Consider the following 16,517-nt stretch of genomic DNA (forward strand, 5'->3'; position numbering starts at 1 on the left):
AAGTGCCAGGAAGCTGCAGACAGGTTTATCCTGGCCCAAAAGGAGAAAAATGAAAAGCAACAGAAGAACCTATGGTTCAATCAAGAATGTAAGGTAGCGAAGCAATTGAGTACCAGAACATGGAGAAACTACAGGAACAACAGAACACCAGGGAATGAGCACCTCAGGGTGAGGAGAGGAGTAGAGTGGCTGTATGAAAATGACATCGCGAGTAAAGCAAAGACCCAACTAAAACTGCTCCACAGCCACATCATGAGGAAAACAACAGGTTAAGGAACAAGTGATGAAACAGAGAAAAGGGAAGAACAGATGCACAGACAATGACAAGGTATGTGAAGAACTCAACAAGAGATTCTAGGTCTTCACAATAGAACAAGGAGAAGCCCTGCACTAAATGAGGCAGCGGCAAACCAAGCAACCTTGGAGAAATTTGACTTCACCAGTGATGAGATCAAAAGGAATCTGTTGGAGCTGAATGTAACAAAGGCTGTTGGGCCTGACAGAACTCACCATGGATACTAAAAGAAGGTGCAGAAGCACTAAGTGTGCCACTCCCTATGGAGTATAACAAGTTGCTGATAACAGATCTACCAGAAAGCTGGAAGACAGCTAATGTAGTCCCTGTATACAAAAGTGAACAAAACAGTAGTGAAGTAGTGAACAAAAAGAAACGGAGAAATAATAACAGACAGCGAGACAGTGAGAGTGACGATGAGATTGCAAAGAGACCAAAGAATGAGACCCTACTCGGCAAGACTCAAGACAAGACAAGAAGGAAGAGGCTGTTGTTCCCTACAACATGCCAATTGAATTTCCACCAAAAGCTAGAGTGGACGGTACGTTTGGCTAAACAATGTTTGGAATACGAACCACTTTTCAAGGAGGGTCTTCACCGGCCCTACATAACAGTTGGGACTGAACAGGCCGTGGAACGCCTCACGACGGTTGGATTTGAGAATGTAGTGATGGTTCCTCCAGAAGAAGGTATGTTGCACACAAAGATCATAGTTTTCAAGTTTCCAACTTATTTGGATCCTGACTGTCTTCTTCTTAACAATGATAATGTTGTCTGGGCCAAGAGGAACAGTGTTCGTGGTGACAAACGAAGCCAGGTTGTTGCCTTGGTAAAGGGTGAGGCGCCGGAGAAAATTTTTGTGCAAGGACTAGGCTATAGGAACGTTGCAAAATACGTTGAGGAGCCTATACTGTGCATGAAGTGTTCACGTTGGGGACATATGGCATGGAAATGCCAGTTTGACCCCAGGTGTCGGTATTGTGGGAAAAATCACGACTCGCGAGAGTGTAGAGTCAAGATTGAAAGAAGTGAAAAGATTATCCCATTTTGTTGCAACTGTCGAGGCAGCCACAATGCTGGTTCCTCTCTATGCCCCATGAAGCCTCATCTGAAAGAGACTAGAACGGGTCCTACAAGCAGGATAGATGTATCCTCGCAGCAAGGAAAAATTGTGCAAGAGGAACATGGAGGAAACAGTTGGAAGCCAACGGCAGCCCCTATGATCAATGTGTGGGAAAAAGGGACGGAGAAAGTAAAGGCGAGCTTAGGGAAAGTACATCATGCAGTGGAAAAACTGAAACCTTGTGACGACAAGGTTCAGGACAATATGGTCACCTCTGAGGTTGGTAATCAAATTTTGGAGTATCTAAAAAAACTAGATAAGAGGATTGAGGCATTGGAAAAATTGGCCATGGAAGGTGGACGGGGTAAAGATGGTGGTGAAACAGGACGTGTAATTGAAAGTAAAACGAGACGTGAAATGGAAAGTGAAACGTGCGTAGAAGAAAGTAATGATGTGCATGAGGTAACGATGATAGAGGATAGTCAGGAGAATACACTTTCTAGTAGTGTTAGCGGTGTTCAACCTCCTGTTGTGACAAATGGTGAAAGAACGGTTAAAGTAAAACGGGTTACAGAAATAACAAAGAAAATAGATATGAAAAATATTACCTTCGATGTTAGTAGTAGTTGTGAAGGTGAGGAGAAAGAAAAAATGTTACGGTGTTGGAAGGAAGTTTCTAAGGTACTCTTGTATCTCATGGAATGTGACGGACAGGGCAAAGGTAGTTTTATTATTAATCATGGATGAAAGTAAATTGAGAATATTATCTTGGAACATTAATGGATTAAAAACTAGAGCAGTGGATGTACACTATTATACTCTTAGAGAGGATATTGACATAGTAGCACTCCAGGAAACTGGGGATAGGGATGGTAGCATACTGAGGCTAAATGGCTATAGAGGCTTTCACTTATATGCTGATGGAGGAACTAGGGGGGTCTCATGTTATGTCAAAAGTACCATACCTGCCGAGATAACTGGAATTCCTCAGAGATATAGAGGTATTGAAAGTATTAGCTTGCGGATACAATTAAAGGACCGAGAGTTAAATTTCATTAATCTATACATCTCTGATAGCTCCCTTGATTTACGATACTTGCCAGATTCCTTCTTTTCTGAAGATACACTTGTGGTAGGGGATTTTAATGCCAGACATCCAGCTTTAGGATCAAGGGGTAAAGCAAATAGGAATGGTTGCAGATGGTACCAGTTTTTGCAGGAACATGAAGATGTTCAACTGCTGGGCGAGCCCTCTCCTACTCATTTGAGGGGAGGGAGATTAGATTATGCTTGTTTAATAAATGCTGAGGGCATAGAGGGGAATTGTCTTACTGTGGATGAAATGCTAAGTGATCATTTTGCATTACAAATACAGCTTAAACTAGATAAAAAGCATGCCTGCCTTCAGAGGAAAAGGTTAAAGTTTAATGAGGGAGAATTAAGGGGTCTTGTCGGCCATATTAAGTCTTGGTATGATACTTATAAGCCGGTTTCGGCAGAAGCATTTTATGAAGATTTAATTAAGGAGGTAGATGTATTTAATGCAACATTGAACCGGAAACCATCTAGTATAAAAAGGCATCCCCCCAGAAAAGAAAATTATACACATGACAAGATGCTTAAGGGGTGGACATTAACAATGAGGAGAGCTCACAGGGATTGGAATAGGAATGGTAGGACTGAGGAAGGGAAGAATGCTTTACTGGCAGTTGCTAGGCTGTGTGGGGAGAAGAGAAAGGAAATTAGGAGCAAGTATTGGCAGGAATTTGCAGAGAAAGTTGGGAGTAACAGAAACTTGAAGGAAATCTGGCAAGACGTAAATAAAATAAGGGGTAAAAAGCACAATTTTGTTGCACATCCAGACCCGCAAGGAATTGCAAATGAGCTCGTAAATAAATGGGCGGAAGCTGCCAAACTTAGTTCATTACCCGCTGTAACGAGAGAGTCATTAGATTCTTGGAAAGATCTAAGAAAGGATTTTATACTTATAGCAGGTAACAGTGGTGATGTCACTTGCACAGGTATTACCAGAGAAGAACTAATAACGGCGATTAAAGTTGGGAAATCTACCGCACCTGGGGAGGATGGAGTAACTTATGAAATACTTAATGAACTTGCCACTATGACGAAAAGCCCACTTTTAGACCTCTTTAATATTAGTTATAAAGAGGGCAGTATTCCCAGTAAATGGAAAAAAGCTATGATCATCCCTATCCCTAAAGCCAATGGAGAGTATAGACCTGTGTCTTTAACCTCGTGTTTTTGTAAAATGATGGAGAGGATCATTTTAAATAGACTTTTATATATAATAGGTGATCAGCTGTCTAGTAATTTGTTCGGGTTCCTCAAAGGAAAAAGTACCTCTGATTGTATTATTAAATGTCTAGCTAATGAAAATGATTATTATAGAATTTTCATTGATTTACAAGGAGCTTTTGATAAAGCCAACAAAGAGGTTATTTTATATGAATTAGCTAGTCTTGGTGTTAAAGGGAAATTATTGCGCTGGATAGGGGATTATCTTTACGAAAGGAAGGCTCAGGTGTGGTATCAAGGTTGTATGTCAGGTGTGAGGTCTTTTGAACTCGGCACACCTCAGGGAGGAGTTTTGAGTCCCACCCTGTTTAATGTACTAATGAATAAGATAGCATCTGAGAGATACTCAAATGGGGTAACTCCGATCATATATGCCGATGATATTTTATTTCAGGGCAAAGATATTTCAAAGGTTCAAACAGTGTTGGACAATTTCGGAAACCTGTGTCACCATATGGGATTGGTGGTTAATGAAAACAAAACTAAGTTTGAATGTAGAAGTCGGAGCCCCATTGTTTTGAAAATAAACGATAAAAATATAGAGAGAGTTAATATATATAAATATTTAGGCATATATGTTGGATATACCCATGAGAGTTTGGAAGCTGAGATGAACAGACTGTTGGGTCAATGTCGGAAGAGATTACAACCTCTGAAGGCTTTGGCATGCTGTGGAAAGGGAGTGGGAGTCCCTGTGCTACGAATGTTATACTTGAGTACTGTAAGATCTCTTATTGATTATGCTGCACCTGTCATTTCTTGTTTTGGTAAAGGTAGGATGGGCAAGTTGGAGAAGGTACAAAATGAAGCAATGAGAATTATCTTAGGATGCCCAAGAAATGCTATGATTGAGATAATGAGGATGGAGTTGAATCTGCAGAGTATTGGGGATAGAATTTCAGAGATAAATGTAGCCTCTGCCATTAGATTAATGAGAGGTGGGGGAGCTAATGAATTAATCCTCTCGGTTCAAAAGGTGGGAAGTAGTGAACAGTGTATGATGAAGAAGAGAGTATATATGAATAAATTATGTTATAATGTTATAAAGTATGATGTTATTACAGAGTGTATTGCTGTGCCCAAGAGAAAATTTACACCACCATGGGAGGATTGTAATGTAGATGTAGTAATTGCTCCCTTGCATAAGAAAAAAAGTATGTATGAAATAGGAGAGCTGAGGGCAACATATGATTGTATAATTAGAAAACTGCCTACGGAAAACACTCTACATGTATATTGTGATGGGTCAGTAGCTAGGGATGGGAAGGCAGGATGTGGAGTCTTGATCAGGGAGTACACTGACATCGGCACTGTAGATACTGTTATTGGACGCCGCTTAACTGACAATGTCTCTTCAACGCAGGCTGAACTCCAAGGAGTATTAGCAGGATTACAGGAAGTAGTCAAATGTGGAAAAAATGCTTGCTTCTTTATTGACAGCAGAGGAGCGTTAGAGTCTTTAAATAGCAGACGCCCAGTATATCAGAATATTGTGATAGAGTGTAGAGAGAATGTTAAAAGACTAGAAAAAACTGGGTATAAAGTAAGATTCATGTGGATCCCTTCACATGTGGGAATACTGTTGAATGAGGTAGTTGATGACACAGCGAAGAGAGCCACTGAAAAAACTCTTGTTGATGTTGTATGTCAGTTAACCTTGAAACAAATAAAAACAAGACTCAAGGTGATTCAGGAGGGTGAAGAAATGATAAAGAGAATGGCAATGGTGGACAGTAGTAACACACTTAAGAATTATTCAATAATAAATACAAATTCGTCCTTCACTTATGGTAAAGGAAAGTCTACTTGGAAGGATTCAATTTACATGAGATTACGATTAGGATATAAATATATCTGGCAATACGGTGTTGATGTCAGTGAAAAAGATAAGGAGTGTAAATTATGCAGTATGCCGTCCGCCCACACCTTAGAACATTATGTATTAGAGTGTCACCTTATTGAAAAATATAGAAATAAGGAAATAAATAGTGTACCACATCAAATTGTTTGGATGTGTGATAATGGTATAATAGACAGTATACTTAGGAGCTACAAGAATTTTGCCCCAAGAATGTAACAATTATATGCTGTACTTGCTGTATGCAATGTTAAATGGGATTTTTGTACTGCTATATGTCTATTTGTACTCACTGAATTTGTGCGCCCCTTGAGGGACTTGAAGTAGAGGGGGGTAGAAATAGCCTAAGCTACTCTATCCCTTTGAGATGTATTTATTGCTTATCTCAATAAACATACTTGAACTTGAACTTGTATACAAAAAGGGTGACAGGCAAGAAGCACTGAACTATAGACCTGTTTCCCTAACCTGCATACCATGTAAGGTGATAAGAGAAGATCGTGAGGAAAAGGCTCGTAGAACATGTAGAGGGAAATAGCTTTGTAACACACCACTAGCATCAGTTCAGAGATGGTAAATCGTGCCTCACAGACTTAATAGAATTCTATGATCAAGCAACAAAAATTAGGCAAGAAAGAGAAGGGTGGGCAGACTGCATTTTCTTGGATTGTCAAAAAGCATTTGACACAGTGCCCCATAAAAGGCTGTTACAAAAGTTGGAACAACAGGCAGAAATAAAAGGTAAGGTGCTCCAGTGGATAAAGGAGTATCTAAGCATCAAGAAACAGCAAGTAACTGAGGGGGAGACATCAGAGTTACGAGATGTTGCCAGCGGAGTCCCACAGGGCTCTGTACTTTGACCCATCCTGTTTCTAATACAGTACATGTAAACGATCTTCCAGAGGATATAGACTCATTCCTCTCAATGTTTGCTGATGATGCAAAAATTATAAGAAGAATCAAGACAGATGAAGATAGACTACAGGATGTCCTGGACAAACTGGAGGAATAGTCTAGAAAATGGCTACTAAAGTTCAATTCAAAGTATCAAGTAATGAAATTAGGCAAAGGGAGCAAGAAGCTGAAACACAAGGTACCATCTGGGAGGTGAAATCAGCAAGAGTCAAATAGAGAGAAAGATCTGGGGGGTTCATATCACTCCAAACCTGTCCCCAGAAGCCCACATCAAAAGGATATCATCAGCAACATGTGCCAGATTAACCAACATAAGAACTGCCTTGAGAAACTTGTGTAAGGAATAAATTCAGGACCTTGTAAACCACTTATGTCATACCAATCCTGGAGTCCATACCTAGTTAAACACAAGACAAAGAGAAGATTCAGAGGTATGCCACCAGATTAGTCCCAGAACTTGAGAGGTCTGAGCTATGAGGAAAGGCTACAGGAGGTAAACCTCACATCCCTGGAAAACGGAAGAGTAAGACGAAGACATGATAACCACCTACCAAATTCTCGTGGGAATTGACAGGGTGGACAAAGACAAACTATTTAGCACGGGTGGAACATGAACAATGGAATACAGGTGGAAATTTAATACTCAAATGAGCCACAGAGACATTAGAAAGAATTTCTTCAGTCAGAGTAGCTAACAAATGGAATGCATTAGGCAGTGATGTGGTGGAGGCTGACTCCACACACAGTTTCAAATGTAGATTTGACAGATCCCAATAGGCTCTGGAACCTGTACACCAGTTGATTAACAGTTGAGAGGCGGGACCAAAAAGTCAAAGTTCAACCCCACAAACATAACTAGGCGAGTACTCACATTTTTGTCCAAGATACCAGCTGTATACTGGATGCCACAGGAAGTGCATGCGAGCCGTGTTACCCTGGGAGTTTCAAAAGTTGCACTGTACCATAAAACATCTCCGGTTATGTGCAGTTCAATCAACAAACAAATTTTGTAAAATTTTTACTAATGTCAATATTTTATTGGAGATGTCTGCCTGCACAAGTAATCAGTCAAAACCAGTTAGGATAGAGGATTGGTACAGTATTTTAACATGGATAAAAGCTTATTTTATACAGAAGACAGATCATGCTGCTGAGCTTAGATGCTGGAAGACATTTGGTGCAAAAACTGGGACTCGGCTCATATTTCTATAAGTCTGACGAAAGAATTTAAAATTGCTCTACTGAAATTAATGAGAACATAGATTATCTGGAACACAAGTACAATAGTTAATCATATTTGAATATTGCACAGTATTACAAAAGCCGTATTTATGTATCTCAATGTGCCCAAAGATTGATCATCATTACTTACCCTCAAAAATACCAAAAATTTGTTTGGGAGTAGAAGGGGAATAAAACTGAATATGGCATCAGCAATAGCCTGGAATGCGCCTTGAACAAGGTACTAAAATTAACGCACACCACACTGGTCTGGATATCATCCTGTATACAAAATGGATTATATGAAGACAAGTTAAAGAAATTTCATTTTAATTTATTACACATCAGACTGGTACAAAACATTATACATACACATTAGTTGAAGGATCTGCACTATAGTTGGAATCTCTATTCACTGAAAAAGCTTAGCATATATCTTTTTCTCTTTTTCTTTCTGAGCCTTTATCTTTTTTAAAACTAAATCTAGTTCCTTTAAGATGCCCTTGTCATTTGGCTCAAGCTCTCGTGCCCTTTCTAAGTCAGCTTTGGCAGCAACTGCATCATTGCTCAGATTGTATGCTTGACCACGACGGAAATAAGCTTTTGGATTATTACCATCGAGCTCGAGTGCCTGCAAGAAAATATGCTTAGTTATATAAACTGTATAGCCTCCCAGTCACTGCTGGACATGAGTAGTTACTAGCACTCCTGGATTATCAATGGAAAATAAACTGAAATTTACCAACATGGATTAATTTGGTTATAGACCCATTCTAAATTTAAACATTTTCTGCATTTCATAGTTTTTGGCCCACCATCAGTAGCTTAGCTCTGTTAATCACAAAGCCTTAGCTATACACGCCAGACTTCTGAAACCCATGACCAAATCCTGGCTTGCTCTCAGGTAATGATGAGATTGGGGGGAATGAATTAATCCAAAATCTACAAAAAATGATAGGTAATTACCCAATTGTTGTTACAGGATGAGAGTTATGCTCGAGGTGTTCCGTCTTCCCAGTACTCTGCCATATAACATTTTGAATCTATCGACAGTTTTGGCTTCCAAAAGTGTAACAAAACAAGCATCTACTTAAAGAAAATAAGACATCACAAGGTAAAGAACTGGTACCCTGGGGTAACTGGCCAAATGACGATGCACTCTACCACCACCAGGCAGCCTAAGTCACCTAGGATCTCAACTAGCCACTTACTCTTCCACCTGGTACCATTAACTCACTACTCGCTCGCCTGGCGTTCCGCGAGCGCTATGTCATGGGTTCGTATCCTGGCCGGGGAGGATTTACTGGGCGCAATTCCTTAACTGTAGCCTCTGTTTAACGCAACAGTAAAATGTGTACTTGGTTGAAAAAACGATTCTTCGCGGCAGGGGATCGTATTCCAGGGACCTGCCCGAAACGCTACGCATACTAGTGGCTGTACAAGAATGTAACAACTCTTGTATATATCTCAAAAAAAAAAAAAAAAAAAAAAAAAAAAAAAAAAAAAAAAAAAAAAAAAAAAAAAAAAAAAAAAAGCTACCCTCCTTCCTTTGTAAGGCCTGTTGACTGCTTCACATTTTCAGGTAAATGGGTGTAGTTTTTCCCTGGAACATTCTCCCGGGGGCTACCACTGCTTTGTTTCAGTTACAGCTTCATAATTCTGTGTGCCATTTCTCTCTGACTGAGGCCAGAGTTATCTTCCCTGTGGTTGGGCGAGCATTCCAACATCCCACCAGGAATGCGTGCTTGATAGGTTGCAAATTTCCTCCTTTGAGCCAACTCCCCATGCATCTCCTTTACTCGAGCCAGTGCATAAAACTTGGCAATCCACATTAGCCTACATTGTTGGTAAGTTTTTTTTTTTATTTTTTTCTTATGCACACTGATGCAAATTAAATGCTTGCCTATTATGCTCGACTCTGTTCCTAGTGCATGGGAAGGCCTTACAAATTAGCCATGTGTATGCAAGATTCACATACATGATTTCCTTGTAATATAGCAGTACTATATGTAATTTAATATATAATTTTTGGCCTTCCATTGCCAAGTGGTTTAATATTGGGGTTTAGTGTTTGCTGCACAAGGAAGCTTCCCATGCCTGGCACGCTTGCCCATCTGTGTCTGGCTAGCCAGACAGGGTTTATTTGTTTTGTGTTATCCACCAGGTTGTTCTGGGTTCCCCATCTGATTCTGTATCAGACACAATAGTTTTCAATTTTTGGGGTGGCTTGATATTTAGACCTCAATGGTCATTCCTGTTGTCTCTGACCTGTTGGCATTGTATTTTTTTCTCTCAGGTGTATGCAGTTTATTGGCACCAGACTCCTGTTTTGGCCAAGTCGCCTTCTTTCATGAACCCCTGAAGAGCTGCCTCCTCGCACAACCACCCGTCATCTGCCGTCTTGCACAAGATGCCTATAATGCAATGACTTTTTGCAATTGGCAATGGACTACTTTTTGGCATTATGTTCTCTTGCAACCCCAGTCTATAGTGGGTCGTAGAAATACTTATTCTCCAGTGTTTTATGAGAAGATTTACGAGTACAGGTATCTAGTTTTGGATACATGCCGAATATCTACTGGCCTCCTCTGATGCTTCTGCCTTAGCCAGTGAGCAGCTACTTCAGGGAAATGCAGGTTCTCGTCAATCATAACTGGCCCAATTGTGTTGTACCCAAGACTTTTCAATATCAACCATACAGCCCAACAACTTGGGTTAGATGGCAGAGCAATGTTTCTCACTTCATGCATATTAGCATTCAATATCCAACCATCTAAGTGGTTGGGCACCATTCCTTTCCCCCGCCCAATCCTTATCCTAATCCATTCCGAGTGCTATATAGGCGTAGTGACTTAGCATTTCCTCCTGATAGTTCCCTTCCCTTCCCTCTACACATAAGGAACAAAACTGTCCGGCCTTGATGAAAGGCTGGCCAGTACACGGTAGAGCAGCTTTTGTCTTAATAGCTCCACTCCACAGCCCATCCTCTCTAGCTGTCACATCACAGAAATGATGTATTAAATTGCCCGAGCCTAGCCTAACCCAGCTGATCGACCCCATGCATAGATGTAAGTATTTGTAAGCTGCTATGATTTATAGTACATTATATTTTGTCCATTGGGAATTTTGATGTTAAAATGCAATGTATTATTAGAGAGGGCAGGTTGCATGATGTGCAGTGTTGAAATCACTTACCACAAAGGTCAAAAATAGTAAGTGAAATGTTTTGAGGATATTCTTAATTGCAACACAGCTTTTTCTTCAACTTACATACAGCTCAAGTACAGTTCTTATGCTGCTCCTGTTTAGTAACCCATCTTCAGAAATAATTGTTGTCATATTTTAATATCCACCTACACATTCCTAACAGAGCCTTCTGTGAGCACTATTAGCAAAAGATATTAAATTACTTACTTGACAACAATCGGAGATAGCTCTATCAAACCACCCCAGCTTAGATGAGCACAAAGCATGATTAAGAAGGCACGACACTGCCAGATTATTCAGGGTGTTGGTATCGGAGTCAGTTAAGTCGGCACGTTTCGTGGAACAATTATCTTTTATACTGTAATAAAAGTTAAATTGTAACAAAATTATGTTGTTTTTTAAGACAATATCTAAATTCTTTGAAGATTTTTAAATACAGGGCTGGATATTATGAAAGTTAAAAATTACTTTGTATACTATATATTTTTCATTAAATCCTGTTTTTAATCACAAATTTACTTACTAGTTAACGTATGAAAGACTTTTATGATATTTCTTGATGGCAGTACAGTATTCCTGCTTTTTAAAGAAAGTGTTCCCTGCATCCTTGATATTGTTGATAATCTTGGTCAACTCCACCATCTGAAACATGGGTTCCAATTTTAATGCCCTAAAAGTAAAATAATCTGAAAGCGTCTCAACTATATTTTCTCTCAACAATTTACGAATTTGTTATCAATTCACATCCTGGCACTTTTTGAAGTCAAGGTTCTACAGAGAAATGGTTAGTATTACAATGAGGTTAAAAATGCTTCTTTAGCGTTATTAGATCCCTTACAAAGACCATTATTCCTTCTGCAGAGGCTGGAAAACAAATCCTAATATAATTAAACTTACAGTGGCCTCGTCAAAATTGATGTCCGAATCATCTGGGAATTGCGGGTAGATGTCCACTGTGCCATCGTCATCAATAATTCCAAAAGCATCACCTGGTTTGAATTCTCCACAATCATATATTTCACACCTCTGAAATTGAAAATATGCCAATGATTAAATGTACATTTCTAGACTATAAAGAAACATTCTAATTATCAGTTTTCTAACTCAAAATATCACCTTTGGCATTTTAAATCAATAATCTGAATTAATTAACTAGTGGATACCTTACCTCGAGGTGATTCCGGGCTTAGCGACCCCACAGCCCGGTCGTCGACCAGGCTTCAGGCCTGGTCGACGTACAATGGGTACTGTACTCTCACTTTCCAAAGGTTTAACCTTCGTATTCTGTAGCCATGCCTAATATGAAAAGTGCTCTACTACGAACACCACACATGAGGAATGGAGTACTCTGTCCTCCGTCCACTAAAGGCCTCATCTGAGCTATCTATATTCTGTGATTATACCAGATACCTTTCCCAAGTTAACCTAATCATGCTGCCCATATTTTTGTTAGTAATAATAGCAAGTTATGTAGGTGGGGGAAGGGGATGGGGGCCATCGAGAAGGAAAGTACTCGTACAGTACTTTTGGGACTAAAGGGCGAGGGAAGGTGGAATTATCACAATATATATTACCTAGTACAACTTGCCTGTTCTTTAGAAGAGCAATCTTGGAATTGCTGAACTTCATATCACTCATTATGTTGTGCAGGTTAACTTTATTAGCTTTACAATCAATGGAAAACGTTCACATGTAGCGCTACACAGACATTGTTATCCTGACAACACACAAGTGAGAGGCATCTTCAAAAGATTCAAGGAATGCAAAGTTTTATTAAATGCCTACAAATTTATGTTCCATTAACATTCTGGCTTGAAATAGTTCATGTATCAGATGTTCATTGTCAAATCCTGTGCATTCATTCCCTAAAAGGAAAAGGATACTTCTGAAATTTAATGCCACTTTGCCATTTTTTTAAAAAGCAGTTTTCATTTCAAACTTGTCAATAAATTTCCTCAATCAAGAATGAGGCAAGACTTGTTTAATCTGTTTGATGATCAGCTAATCCTTTAATCTGAAAGTATTAGCTGATCAGAGAAACAGTAGTAATAGAAATAGTTAAGGAAATGACCAAGCAATAACAGGAATCTGAAAGTTCTCGGCTTAAATCTCTCTGCAAAGAGCCAACATAGTGTATTAGGGATAAACCAAGATATTTCAACAAAGCATGAATCTGGTACCTGCCAATATTTTGTATGGAGTGTTTGTAAATATGGGCTTTCAAGAAGAACTAATGGAACATGCAAATATAGACACCTGAGAAACTGCAAAAGTATTCTAAATAGAGTTACATGTCACTTTGAAAATTCAAATTTTTTCAACCTAAACTGTACAAAAATTCACTAAAGAATAAGGAATATTTAAATAAACTGCCCAGCTTTTCATATCAAATGAACCAAACTAATAAAATCAAAAGAATGCCATTATGAATACAACACCCATACATACCAGGGAGAATTTAGAGGAAAGAATGAGTAAAGGAAGTTTACCTAAATCTGTTAATAAAATACATACCTCAACTGGTTTATCACCATCTGTCTTCACCTTCTCCAAGATCTTTGTAACGCCCAGGCCCTTAATTACACGACCAAAGACCACGTGCTTCCCATCCAGGTGGGGAGTATCCGATAGAGTAATAAAAAATTGAGAACCATTTGTGTTTGGGCCAGCATTAGCCATGGAGAGAACTCCCGCCGAGGAATGCTTGTGCTTAAAGTTTTCATCTTCAAATTTATCCCCATAAATGCTTTCACCACCCGTGCCATTGTGGTCCGTGAAGTCCCCTCCTTGTATCATAAAATGTTCGATAACTGGAAATAAAAGTTTTATACTATACAGTACTGAGTAGCGAAACACCAAATGTGAATACTTTACTCTTAGATAATGTTTTATCTGTGTACCCTTCAACCATACACCGCTGTTATTAAGGTAAAACCAGCAAATAAAGAATCAACCATAGCATCTCCTAAAAATTTAATGATAAAGGAAAGCTTAAGTCAACATTCATAACTGAAAAATGATAAGAATTATTGAATTAAATTAAAGAGGAGTGAATTAAAGTCTAAATTTTGTTACATAAGAATATAATCATTATCATCCCACTTTGATGCGGGAAGGGGATCAAACCTGAGAAAATGCAGGAGCAAAACATTTATTTGTCAACATTATACTCGTCAAGAGGATCGAGACCCAATACCTCCTTGCAGGTGTACTGTGGAAAATGATTCCTGCTGTGTATTGTTGCATAGCTATTGTGTGACACTCTTTATTAAAGTAAAGGTATCCCTGCATTGTACTAGTTGTCAAGCTGTTACAAAAGTTACTAATGTTAACAAATCTTGCCGTTAGATCCGACTCTTTATGATATAATGTTACTGTATCTACTTCAAATGACCCAATGTGTAAGGATCCCTCTTAAAAACAAAATGTTTTACTTGGTAAACCCCTTGAGTGTTGCTACTCTTATTCTAGATTACTATAAAGAAAACTGCTGAACAGAAAGAGGCATTGTTAGCAGGTATCAAAATTATTTCATTCACATTAATTTTTCAATTTAAAACTTTACAGAAAACAAGATAATATTATCATGCTTACTTCGATGGAAGGTGCATCCTTTAAAGTGTAAGGGAAGATTTTTCTTGCCAATACCCTTCTCCCCTGTACAAAGAGCCCGGAAGTTCTCCGCTGTTCGGGGACACGTATCGGCAAAAAGCTCCAACACAATTCGCCCAACTGAAATATTACAATTTATTACCAATATAGTATGCCTAATATATAATTTGTAATATTCCTTTTGATAATTGTTACAGGGAAGTAGTTGTGCTACTGCGAATAAAAATTTGTACATAGCATTAACTTTCGGAGTACAGTACCAGTCCGTGTATGCTATGCTATAAATATACATGTATTTTTTTATTTGCAGCTCATTAAAAAGCAGAAGTGGAGTGAAGCAATTTTATTACATACTTTGAGATATGTATCAACATATATAATGAATACAGTATTCAGGGGTCAAAGGTTATGTCATACAATCTTGAAATGAAAGAATTCAATATTTAAAGTAAAACTATTTTTAATAATAAAACATGTTTTCTTAGCTTTAATTCAATTAGCACAATTCAAAGGTTTTATGTACTGTACCTCAATTAGATGTAAATTTATGAATTTTTCGTTGAGCTTTAAGCAAAAATATAATACAGTACTACTATTTCACACTGGCAACCCTGCTGTATTAATATTGTGCATTACTGAGCACTACAAATTTGCTTTTGTAAGTTACTTCACGTCTTATACCAAATTTCATGAAAATCTGAGATGGTAGGGACACGACACCCCTTGTAGCAGCCAGGGGGGCACAACACCCCCTACACCAGCCAGGGGAACACAACACCCCCTACACCAGCCAGGGGGGCACAACACCCCCTACACCAGCCAGGGGAACACAACACCCCCTACACCAGCCAGGGGACACAACACCCCCTACACCAGCCAGGGGAGCACAACACCCCCTACACCAGCCAGGGGACACAACACCCCCTACACCAGCCAGGGGGACACAACACCCCCTACACCAGCCAGGGGGACACAACACCCCCTACACCAGCCAGGGGGACACAACACCCCCTACACCAGCCAGGGGGGCACAACACCCCCTACACCAGCCAGGGGAGCACAACACCCCCTACACCAGCCAGGGGACACAACACCCCCTACACCAGCCAGGGGAGCACAACACCCCCTACACCAGCCAGGGGACACAACACCCCCTACACCAGCCAGGGGGACACAACACCCCCTACACCAGCCAGGGGGACACAACACCCCCTACACCAGCCAGGGGGACACAACACCCCCTACACCAGCCAGGGGGACACAACACCCCATACACCAGCCAGGGGGCACAACACCCCCTACACCAGGGACACCAGACCTCCCTCCCAACAACACTTACCAATTTCTTCTCCAATTTTAACATCAAGAAACACATGTGGGTTGTGAGAGAGAGGAGAAGCAGCCATGACGCCACACCACCACCACCACCACAGTGTGGTGCTGCGCCACACACTACCACACTACTGCCACACCCGCTCAAATAAAACCAATAGACAAAAATAAACTATCACGCCTCAAATGGTAAATAAAAAACAGCTAAGATCAACAAAACATGACGTTCATTGTTCATTATCAGAGAAACATATAATAAATTGGAAACATTTCCTAAAATAAAATAATAATATTATTATTATTATAGTCAACATTTTAACAACTAAAGTTAAATGCGTTTTTTTTGTTTTGTTTTATGCATTCAATTATGCATTAACATTTATTTATTTAATTCCTCTTTTACATATTCTTTGGGCGGCAGTAGAAAAATTTAAGCATCTGTTTGCGTCATTATTTATTTTTTATTTTTATATGGGAATTCAATTTGATGAGAAAGAGTCCAGTTGCTTTTTTTAAATTACACCTTGTATTCCCATTGTTATTCATGTAAATACACTACTGTACTGTTGCTAAAACTATTCACTCCATAATGTAATATAGTCTATGGCATCCTTAAGTATCCCCCTTTATCGTATTCATTTGTTATCTGCCCGTCAACGTTCTCAATTTGTTAGCTTACTTCTCTTTTAGTATTAAAT

At 39.3% G+C, this 16,517-nt stretch overlaps 1 protein-coding gene across 1 annotated transcript; it reads right to left on the bottom strand.

The window, feature by feature from the left end:
• Positions 1-7,986: 7,986 nt before the first annotated feature.
• Positions 7,987-15,985, bottom strand: LOC123768373 (peptidyl-prolyl cis-trans isomerase D). Its single transcript, XM_045758828.2, has 7 exons — positions 15,827-15,985; positions 14,470-14,607; positions 13,390-13,685; positions 11,773-11,901; positions 11,399-11,517; positions 11,083-11,233; positions 7,987-8,299 (listed from the first exon to the last, which is right to left on the bottom strand). Exons 1-7 carry the CDS (start codon positions 15,891-15,893, stop codon positions 8,081-8,083), a joined length of 1,119 nt encoding a protein of 372 aa, XP_045614784.2. The 5' UTR covers positions 15,894-15,985; the 3' UTR covers positions 7,987-8,080.
• Positions 15,986-16,517: the final 532 nt, after the last annotated feature.

Source organism: Procambarus clarkii, chromosome 35, assembly GCF_040958095.1.
Source record: "Procambarus clarkii isolate CNS0578487 chromosome 35, FALCON_Pclarkii_2.0, whole genome shotgun sequence".
NCBI classification, from domain to species: domain Eukaryota; kingdom Metazoa; phylum Arthropoda; class Malacostraca; order Decapoda; family Cambaridae; genus Procambarus; species Procambarus clarkii.